General features: G+C 38.9%; 1 gene segment (V, D, J or C); it reads right to left on the bottom strand.

Moving 5' to 3' along the window:
• Positions 1 to 10,969: 10,969 nt before the first annotated feature.
• On the bottom strand, positions 10,970 to 11,580 carry LOC130882896 (Ig heavy chain V region PJ14-like). The segment is given in 2 exon segments: positions 10,970 to 11,451; positions 11,535 to 11,580. Coding segments are annotated over 2 exon segments (528 nt in total).
• Between the last annotated feature and the right edge of the window lie 212 nt (positions 11,581 to 11,792).

Here is an 11,792-nt window from a genome sequence, read left to right as displayed (position 1 = left end):
CTTCCCCCACTCCAGGCCACTACAGTCACAGAGCAGCGACCCCCTACAGAGCAGTTAATAGCTCCCTGCTTCTTCTAAAGCCTCACTGCCTGATTTAAGGGAAGCACCTGCGGTTTTGAAGCAAAAGCCGCCAACCCCTTCCCTTAACAGGCAGTACAATAATTTTTGTTTTGAGTTAATTGTTTCAGACCGGCTCTGGCTTAGACCACGTGGACTCAGGTGGATTTCTTTAGCCACCACTGGCAGGAAAACTTCATTACAGGTACATAATTTTCTTTTATAAATAAGAAAAATGTCTGAAAACATTACCATTCAAGACTTTAACAGCCTTTTCAGTTGTACCATGTGGGAGATTTTACAAGAAGTGTCTGTCAGCCCACAGATATGGATCTTTCTGGGATTCGTAGTTTTCCTTGGTACTGTATGGTTTGATGATAGAAATATGATAAAGTCTTTACGAGACGAGGTTGAACGCTTAAAAACAATTGAGAATGACAACAATCTTCTCAAAAATCAGTTTGAAGTTCTCCAGGCAGAGAACAGATCTTTGTTTAACACAACTCGACAAACTGAAAAAAATTTAGAAGAGGTACAGGCTGATGTTAAGGAGAAATTCATTACTATGGAAGAGGGAACAGCTGATTTGGATCGTAAGCTTCAGTCCCTTTCTGTAGGAACTGAAATATTAACGGCTGATATTAAGGAGAAATTAATTACTATGGAAGAAGGAACAGCTGATTTGGATCGTAAGCTTCAGTCCCTTTCAGTAGGAACTGAAACACTAACTGAGAGAATCAAAACTGCTGAATGTGACAATCGGATTTTGTCTAAAGCTTATGACAGATTGACAGAAAGATTATCTATACAAGAAGGCACAATATATGCTATAAAAATTATGTCCAAAGATGAGACGTTATCTCTAATGGACAAACTTCATACTTTAGAATCCTCAATGAAGGCTTTAGAACATAATTCTGGACAGGAGATTCAGACATTAAAGAAGGCAATGGTGAATAGAATTGAAAAGATTGAGGAATTTCTAAATTCTGAGGAAGAAGAGCAAGAGGTAAAAAGGCATATTTTAACTAAATCTGTGGGTAAATCCCTCCAGGACAATTCCCACAAAGCTCTACCTACAGTTCTACCTGCCTTTCCAGTTGTAACAACAGAGAAAGTAGTTGGTTCCAGAAACCCTAGGGTCATCAAGGAAGATACATGGGAACCTGTCCGTATGAATGATCTCAAAGAAATTAAACAGGCTGTAATGACTTTTGGAATGAATGCCTCTTTTGTTAAAGAGATGCTAAGATCTTGGGCCACCACGAATAAAGTCACGCCCTCTGACTGGTTTCAACTGAGCTCTGCTGTCCTTGAGAGTGGAATGCAATTGAAATGGAAATGCTTATTCAGGCAAGAGGCTAGACTTTTAGAACAGCAGGAAAGAGCAAAGGGAATTGAGATTTCCATAGATCAAATTTTGGGAGAAGGGCTATTTTCTGAGCCTCAGGAACAAGCTAATTTGGATGAAAACATACTCTCCGTGTGTACTACAGCAGCCTTAAGGGCTTGGGACAGGGTGCAAGACCCAGGACAGAGGATGGAATCATTTGTCAGAGTTAAACAGGGTCAGAGAGAACCCTTTACTGACTTTTTAAAAAGAATAACTAAAGCTGTACAAATAGGGATATCTGACCCAGAAGCAAGACGTATAATGATCGAGACTTTGGCTTATGAAAATGCAAATGTGGAATGCAAAAGGATTTTGGGACCTTTAAAGCTCAGATCAGCGCCATTAGAAGAATGGGTCTTGCATACACTAGATGTTGATACATTTGACTATGGCACTGAAGCATGGGTAGAAGAAGCAATTTCCAATGGTAAAAGGAGACATCAGAATACCAAATGTTTTAATTGTGGCAAAATGGGTCATATGAAAAGGAATTGTAGACAACGGATTTTCAGAAATAATAATAATGCATCTTCTAGAAATAACAGAAATAGGAGGACTCAGCCTTCAGGTTTATGTAGAAGATGTGGAAAGGGCAGACACTGGACGAATGAGTGCAGGTCTACAAGAGATAGACAAGGCAACCTGATACAGATGGGAAACGTGAGAGGGGGGGGCTCACAGGCCCCCATGGCAAACATGGTTCAGTCATTTCCAGTTACTACAGAGAATGTGACTCGTCAGGACAATTAGAAAGCCCCATGCCTACTGTTACAAGCAATAATGATCAGAAAGATGAGTTCCGTGTGTTTTGGCAAACTTCTATAAATGATCAAAGACCAAAGCTGAGAGTGTGTGTAAATGGCATTTTTATTACTGGCCTGCTGGACACAGGTGCGAATGTAAGTATCATTACCCCAGAATCTTGGCATCCATATTGGCCTCTTCAGAATGTAAATGTTCAGCTCCTGGGAATTGGAACCCTATCTCGAGTAAGGCAGAGCACGAGATGGGTTGAATGTATAGGACCAGAGGGACAAATAGGAAAATTAAGGCCATATGTAGCCAATATTGCAATGAATTTAGGGGGTCGTGACCTATTACAACAATGGAATACCCAAATTAACATTCCTGCTACTTCTAGAGCTGATATTTCTGGGGATAATATTAAAAGATATTACAATCGGAGAAAACCGGCCATTCGGGCTGTACAAGAACAAGCAATTGATGTCCCTTCAGAGATACCAACAGCCTTGCCTTTAAAATGGTTGACTGAGGAACCAATATGGACAAAGCAATGGCCTTTAGCTGAGGAAAAGTTACAGGCTTTAGAACAGTTGGTACAAGAGCAATTAGATGCTGGACATATAGAAGAATCTACCAGCCCTTGGAATTCTCCTGTATTTGTGGTTAAGAAAAAATCAGGTAAATGGAGAATGGTGACAGATCTCAGGGCTATCAACAAGGTTATTCAACCTATGGGCCCTCTACAATCTGGAATTCCTTTGCCATCTTTATTGCCAAAAGGATGGCCTCTCATAGTTATTGATTTAAAGGATTGTTTTTTCACTATACCTTTACAAAAAGAAGATAGAGAAAAATTTGCCTTCACAGTGCCTACTTATAATAATTCTCAACCTTCGAGGAGGTATCACTGGGCCGTCCTCCCCCAGGGTATGTTAAATAGCCCCTCCCTGTGCCAATATTTTGTGAATCAACCACTGCAAATAATACGCAAGAAATTTCCCAAATCGATAGTATATCATTACATGGACGACATTTTGTTATCCAATTCAAACATGGATACCTTGAACAGACTGTTTGAAGAAATAAAAATACTTTTACCAAAATGGGGATTGCAAATTGCTCCTGAAAAGATTCAGAAGGGAGATTCTGTTAATTATTTAGGTTATAAAATAGGTTTACAAAAAATTAAGACACAAAAGGCACAAATTCGGAGAGATCGCCTACGGACTCTTAATGACTTTCAAAGACTATTAGGGGACATTTCCAGTCTACGGCCAGCTATTGGGATAATACCTGATCTAATAATTCATTTGAACAAAACCTTGGATGGTGACAAAGATTTAAACAGTCCCAGAGAATTAACAGCTGAAGCAGAAAAGGAACTGACGATGATTGAGGAAAAATTACAACAGGCACCTGTGGATAGGGTAAATCCAGAGCTCGACTGTATTCTCGTCATACTACCATCAAAAATTTCCCCTACAGGAATTTTAATGCAGAGAGATGATATTATCTTGGAATGGATCTTTTTACCACATAAACCAAGTAAGAAACTGAAAACTTATGTAGAAAAAGTCTCTGAGTTAATTATAAAAGGCAAGTTGAGACTTCGTCAACTAGCAGGCATAGACCCAGCAGAAATTATAGTGCCTTTCACTGCTGATGAACTAAAGAAATTATGGGAAGATAATGAACCATGGCAAAGAGCTTGTGCTAATTTCTTGGGAGACATTAATAACAACTATCCAAAAAGCAAGAGGCTTAACTTCATAAAGAGAACTTCTTGGATCCTTCCTCGAATCGTTCGTGATACTCCAATAACTGGAGCCCGTACGTTCTATACTGATGCCAATAAATCAGGGAAGGCAGGTTACAAATCAGAAGACTTTGGTAAGGTGGAACAAAGTCCTTATGATTCTGTCCAGAAGGCAGAATTATATGCCATTCTTATGGTGCTAAGGGATTTTAAAGAACCTATTAATATAGTTACTGATTCACAATATGCAGAAAGAGTTATTTTACATATTGAAACTGCTGAATTTATACCTGATGATACAGAACTAACATCTTTGTTTATCCAGGTGCAAGATTTGATTAGGAATAGGCTTTGCCCTATGTACATAACACACATCCAATCCCATACGGGTCTGCCAGGTCCTCTAGCACAAGGTAATGCAGAAATTGATCAATTATTGATTGGTAGTGTGCTACAAGCCTCTGAATTTCATAAAAAACATCATGTTAATAGCAAAGGTTTGAAGAAAGAGTTTTCTATTACATGGCAACAAGCTAGGGAGATTGTAAAGAAATGCCCTACTTGCTCTTTCTATAACCAAACGCCACTGCCTGCAGGGGCTAATCCAAAGGGCACCCAAAGGAATGAAATCTGGCAGATGGATGTGTTCCACTTTGCAGAATTTGGCAAATTAAAATATGTTCATCACACCATTGACACGTATTCAGGCTTTCAGTGGGCAACGGCTTTAAGTTCAGAAAAAGCTGATTCAGTTATCACTCATTTATTAGAAGTCATGGCTATCATGGGTGTACCTACACAAATAAAGACAGATAATGGTCCTGCTTATGTCTCTAGGAAAATGAAATGGTTTTTTGATTATTACAATATCAAGCATGTTACAGGTATACCATACAATCCTACAGGTCAAGCAGTCATAGAAAGATCAAATCGAACTATAAAGGATATGTTGAACAAACAGAAAGGGGTGGGAAACACCCCCAGAAATAGGTTACATAATGCTTTGTTAACCTTGAATTTCCTCAACGCTAATGAGAAGGGAACATCGGCTGCAGAAAGACATTGGATAATGGAAAAGTCTACTGAACTAAATCAACCAGTTTATTTCAAGGATGTGCTGACCTCACAATGGAAGCCAGGAGATGTGCTGCGTTGGGGAAGGGGATTTGCTCTTGTCTCCACAGGTGAGGAAAAATTGTGGATTCCGTCAAAATTGATAAAGGTTCGTTTTGATGAAGAGAAGCCAGTTGGGAAAGATAAATAACAATTCAATCACATGGATGGCAATCATACTGATGGTAAGTAATACAGATAGGTTGGGGGCAGGGTTCTCTTCTTATCTCCACAGGAAAATACCCATCTTCAAAGAATTTAAGGTACCCCTAATATTTAATTACTGATGGAGGGACTTGTTCTGTAAGTATTAATTTATATATATATATATATATATATATATATATATATATATATGTCTTAAACTTTCTTTGCTTTTCCTCATATCTGTGTCTTTCTTTATATATCAGTATATGTCCTTGTTGTTAATGTTTAAATTTCCCATAACAAGCAACAAATTTTCCTACAGTAATCTTTGAAGTTTCCAGGATGAAGATGGGGCCCCACAACATCAACTCCATCTGGTTTTTATGACGTCATGAATTTTTTTTTTAAAGCGCTAATATTAGACCTGTTTTTTGGTACCAACTACAAGAGACAATTTCGAATGGTGCACATTTTTGACAACACTCTGGTCGGACCTTCTCAAAACGCTCTGAGACTAGTTACAATTTTCTTAGGTCAAAGGTTAATTTGGAAATTTTACCATCATTTGCTTTCACAGGACCCCGTAAGAAGAACGTCGCCCCCATGTCAGCTAGAAGCAATCTTAGAGGACAACATCCCCTCTCCCAACAGAGTTTGCCCTCAGGGTTGGGGACATCTTTTAATGGTTGGTTTAGGGATGAGGGTATGGGGTGATATTTTTTTTGGAAAAAAAAAAGAAGAAGAAGAAGAGGAAGAAGAAGGGGGTAACTGGTTTTTTGGGATGATTGGTATTTGTGAATTACTGTTTATAGAAAATTGTACTGGTACTGTTTCTTGTATATTGATATGTTGAATATTGAATGTGAGTGTTCCTACCTCTATTTTTGTATGAGTATGCTTATAACTTTGTCTATATTGTATTGATACATCTACCATATTACATTGTACATTTCTACCTCTGATACTATGACATTGTTTACAGTTGAAGATCATTGTCTTCATATATTTCACAGTTGTTTATTCTTTTAGTCTTCAAAGTTAGATAGGTATTGAGAATTATATGTTTGTCATATTTATTTTTAAGTTTATCAGGTCTTTTAGTTACATAGAGATTATATTTAGTATAGATAGTATGATCTTCAGCCTCTTCGAAGAGCTGTAGAAAATGGCCTTTAATCTAACCTAAAATTTCTGTGCCAAAGAGACACAATTACTCCTGGCAACACCACTCTACTCCCAAGAGAACGTTGAGCACCAAAGACACTCCACTGGGAACTTGTCTTCTTGGCAGAACTGGCCTTTGGGTTAAGAAAAGCCCATACCTCAACTTCTGACAAAGTTACAGAATATCCCTAAGTGGATGAAACAGGATTGTCTTATCTTGCCAAGACAGGGTAGGATAGTCCTAAGAAAGTTCCTTGCCTTTAATAATGGTATGCCAGTTATGTTAGGCCTTAGCCAAAGTTGGTTGGCTCAACATTGCAAACGAGACTTTGGGTGATTGCCCAGGTAGTCAGTTGTCTCTGTCAATTGTTGCACATTTTGGATATCTCTCGATGTTAAGTAATATTTATTCCCTTCTCAGATCTTTGACGGAGTTGAAGATTATATAATTGTAGTTACTCTCTATGTTATTTAGACTCCTTGAGATAGAATGTTTAGCAAAAGTTTTGTTCTCAATATTGTTTGTTTTATTTATTATTTGTTATTATTGTATATAGTTGTATTTGGTTTGGTTCTATCTTATTTAGACAAAAGGGGGAGATGTAGGGACATAGCCCCACCCATTATGGCGTGTTCGCCTTGGGCTAATGTTTACGGATAAATCTGCCGGGCGTGAGCCCAGCAGCCCCTTTTTTCTTTTGCTCTGTTTTTCCAGTGGTCCGCAGGAACTTGTGGTCCTGTAAGTCTATTTCCTCATTAAAGCTGTATATATCTATATAATCTGTCTGCATTCATTTGCGTCGCCACATTTCCTTTTGAAGAAAGTTGTAAAATGGTATTTGTCAAGGTTCTATAAAAAGCCAAAGATAATGCTTATGTTTTTGCTTCATTTTTTATTTTTCCATTTAAAATTTACAGTTCCTCTCCTCCTTCCATTCCTCTCCCACTCCCCCACTCACCCTCCTCCCTCCCTTTCCCTCATTAAGAGAGGGCAGGGTACCCTGCCCTGTGAGAAGTCCAAGACCTCCCTCCTCCATCCAGGCCTAGGAAGGTGTGTATCCAAATAGACTAAAGTCCCCAAAAGCCAGTACATGCAGTAGAAACAGGTCCTGGTGCCATTATCAATGTCTTCTCAGTCTGCCTCCATTGGCAGTCACATTCAGAGAGTTCGGTTTGACCACATGCTCATTCAGTCCTGGTCCAGCTGGATTATTGAGCTCCCATTAGATCAGGCACCCTGTCTCTGTGTGTGGACCAACCTCTTGCGGTCCTGACTTTCTTGCTTATCTTCTCCCTCCTTCTGCTCTTCAACTGGACATTGGGAGCTCAATCCATGGGGATATCCTCAGCTAGGTTTTTGGGCAGAAGAGGAGTGGGTGCCTGAACTGGCCTTTCCCCACCATCACACTGATGATTATCTCGAATATCACCATCTGGAGATGGATGGGGATAGAGACAGAGACCCACATTGGAGCACTGGACTGAACCCCCAAGGTCCAAATGAGGAGCAGAAGGAGGGAGAACATGAGCAAGGAAGTCAGGACCGCGAGGGGTGCACCCACCCACTGAGACTTCGGGGCTGATCTAATGGGAGCTCACCAAGGCCAGCTGAACTGGCACTGATGGAGCATGTGATCAAACTGGACTCCCTGAATGTGGTGGACAATGAGTACTGACTGAGAAGCCAATGACAATGGCACTGGGTTTTGATTCTACTTCATGTACTGGCTTTGTGGGAGCCTAGTCTGAAATGTTATATTTTGCCCATTTAATTGAAACAGAATATATTTTAGCAATGAGAATCCAAACATTATATTTCAAATTTTCTGGATAATTTGTCTCATGTGAATAAACAGGAATGTCTCTAAACTATCTGAGAATCAGGAAAACATGAGAACTGTTGCCTAACCTTGACCAAATTGCAGCCCAATATTTACAGCATGGTCTTCTCTGATAAAACCTGCAGATACGGACCAGTGTCCACATCCTACAATTCTGAATACAAGTGTTTTTATGCATTATGAAAAATCTTAGGGCTTCATGTCAGAGTGCTCCATGTTGTGGACAGTAGGTAGGGATTTCAGGATTTCCCATTGGTAAGTGTCAGCAAAGAGATTTAGAAATGTTATCTACGTTGCCCAGGCTTATGGAATACGTAGGGGTTGTATTGCAGGTGGATAATAGCAACATGAAGATTTATATATTCCATGTAAAATTCTATCTTAAAATTTATTTTAAATTCATTAGTAAATAAATTTAACAGATACATGCTTTGTGGTCATTATCAATACCATGGGATATAAAAAGATATTGTATAAGAGAGATTCCTTATGCCTGAAGACAGAAGATGAATGTGAGAGCCTGGAGAAAAATAATCCACTAGAATGGAGAACACAGCGGCTAGGAGAGTCTGCTTCAATTAGAAAAAAAATCAGTCAATATCTGTCCAAGTGTAACAAAGGCCATTGGCTAGTGAGCAATGCAATGAACTCATTAAGTGAGCATAACTATTGTGAATAAAATTGCCCCATGTTCACTAAATAATCATACAAGGCAATCATGAAAGGTGTTTCAAGGGATCAATGAATAGTTTTCTTTTTATAGTCTTAGAATATAATATTTTTATAGGTGTTTATTCACTTGAAAACTTTGCAGGATGCTGATATTTAACTGCACAAAATATTGTATGGCCACATTAATTCAATAAATTAATTTACACAAATATAACCAATGTAACTTCTATGCCCACTTTTATTTATGGACAATTGCCATACTGAAAACAATTAAATGAAATTATAGGGATGTGATAGCTACAATCACAATTAATTTTGGGCATCTCTGTGATATTTGACACCCCAGGCTTCACTTATAGAGAGTCCAGCAGTGAGAGACAGTATAGCAGTGGTATATGGAAATAATCATTAAAACGCAATAATCTATTTTAATTGAATATGTCATTTTTTTCAGATCCTCACATAGAAGTAAGAATATTGGGCATGTGTTCTTGTGTACACAATTTTTGTGGTTCTTTAACTCCTTTACAGTAATGTAACAGAACCATGTTCCCTTAACAAGGCACGAGGCTCATTTCTCTCCATCCCCATAGCACTCGGATTTCTTTATTTTGTTTAGTAAATGGGTCTTGAATTATTGGTTACAAGCAACTTATCCTTTTGGCTTTAATTTTCATTTTTTATGTTGACCAAAGATGCTTGTTCTATGCAACCTACTCTGTCCACATGCATTGGCCAAGATGAAAGAACCAAAAGAGAGGATGGCATGCAGAAAAATGTCTGTTCGTGAGGGCATTAGAGCTATGTGCTATCCTTAGACTCAAATTTCAGACAAGTGATAGAAATGAGTTATATCTGAGAAGAAAAATGAGACTTATCTCTTGGATGAAACAAAAAAGTGAGGAATTAAAGGTCCTAACTTTTTACTTTTTGAAATTTTCTATAAGTATCAAAGCTTCATATAAACCATAGAGTATTCACGTTCAGTTAACTCTCAACAGTGGAAGAGAAAATCAGATATTATGTTTTTAATTATGTGTGTATGTTTCTGTGTGAGTAGTGTAGTGTGCATGCAGTCCAATAGAGACCATGGGTTCTCCAGATTTACAGGTAGGTATGACTTACCCATTGTGGGTGCCAGAAATTGAAACTGTTTCCCTGCCAGAACAGTATGCTCTCTGAACCTCTGGGTTGCTTCCCAAATGCACAGATGAGCAGTGGCCACCTTCCCTTTTATGTTTGCTGCAGCTCAGTTCTCAACAGTTGAAATATCAAATCAATCTGCATGAACATGGAGGGCCTTGTCAGTAATAGCCAGGCATCAAGAGCACCAATGAACACTTACCCTGTGCAACTTAAGAAGCTCATCTTAGGAAAAGTAAATTTAGGAAAGTCTGATCATGGTTTGGACAGTGTAGAGTGAGAAGATTAATCAGTTAGTTGGGAATGATTATCCCAAAAATAAGTTGTATGGAAGATGACCAAAGTTAATAAGAACATATCCTCTTTTCATATATCGATAAAGTCAGTTTTATAGTTAGACAGACCCCAAACAATAACTATTTGTTTTTCCTGAGGAACACTGTTTATAAGTCTTATGGGAAAGTTAATTTTTACCAAGGTGCAAATGCATGAAATGGGATCTGTTAAAAGCAATAATCAATTTTATCCTTTTATGGTACCTTTTTGGAGTAGAAGGAAACTATGGGTATTTTAGTTTCCAGGGTGTTGTGAAAAAATGACTTTAAATTAGGGAAGCTGTGGTTTCTCTATCACAGGTACAAAAACAAAGAGGACAAATTACAGCTCTTTTAAAGTTCTCTAGCTTTTAACTGAACCTAACATCAACAAGTGTCATAACTGCTGACTCCTTTAAATATCTGCATATATAAGAAAATGTATGAATATGTATGTATGTGTGTGTATCTAAACTATATAAATGTTTATGTCATTCTATCTAATAACAAGAAGCAGATTGTTAGCTTACAGGGCTTGGGGGAAAAGCTATTTGTTACAGTATTTGAACAAATAGATGGTTTATTAAACTACGACAGTGAAGAGATGCGTCTAGAAGATTTTTCTTTATCTGTGTTTGGAAAAGAAAAATACAGATTCTAATATTGAAACATTTGCCCATGCAGCATAGTCTAGAACATACTGGTCTTGGGAGACCCTGTTGGTCCCCATCGCCCCCTGCTGGTCATGAGTGTCTCCATATGGAGGTTTCTGTGCAGGCTCACACTGGAGTTCTCTCACTGTGCTTTTGGCACAGTAATACATGACTGTGTCATCTGTTTGCAGACTGTTCAGTTTTAAGAAAACTTGGCTCTTGGAGGTATCCCTGGTGATGGTGATTCGGGACTGGAGAGGTGATTTATACTCTGTGCTTCCACCACTCCATATTCTTCCCATCCACTCCAGACCCTTTCCTGGAGGTTTGCGAATCCAGCCTAGACCATAGCTGGTTAATGAGAATCCAGAGACAGTGCAAGTGAGAGACAGGGTCTGTGATGGCTGCACTAGGCCAGGTCCTGACTCCTTCAGCTGTATCTTGGACAGGGCATCTAGGGACAAGCAACAATACCATCAGTCACATAATCTATATATTAAATCTTGGATCCCTTTCCTGAAACCTTGAAGCACTTACAGCTTGGAAATGTCACCAGGCAGAGGAGCAGCACCAGGACAGCCATGCTGTGTTGGAGGCTCTAGTCAGAAGGAGATGGGGCCTCTCAGTTTGGCCTTGGACTTCATCTTGAGCTAGAGTACTGCTTTGCATTGGGGGAGGTTCCAGATGCATAAAAACAAGCACAGGCATTTGCTTTGTGCATCTTAGAGGTACTCGACATTGAACCTCAGGATCATTGCTGTGATGCTGTCTGGATTTCCAATTCCAACAAAACAG

The sequence above is a fragment of the Chionomys nivalis genome, chromosome 10 (assembly GCF_950005125.1).
Source record: "Chionomys nivalis chromosome 10, mChiNiv1.1, whole genome shotgun sequence".
Taxonomy (NCBI): Eukaryota; Metazoa; Chordata; class Mammalia; order Rodentia; family Cricetidae; genus Chionomys; species Chionomys nivalis.
This window is presented reverse-complemented; position numbering and strand designations above follow the sequence as displayed.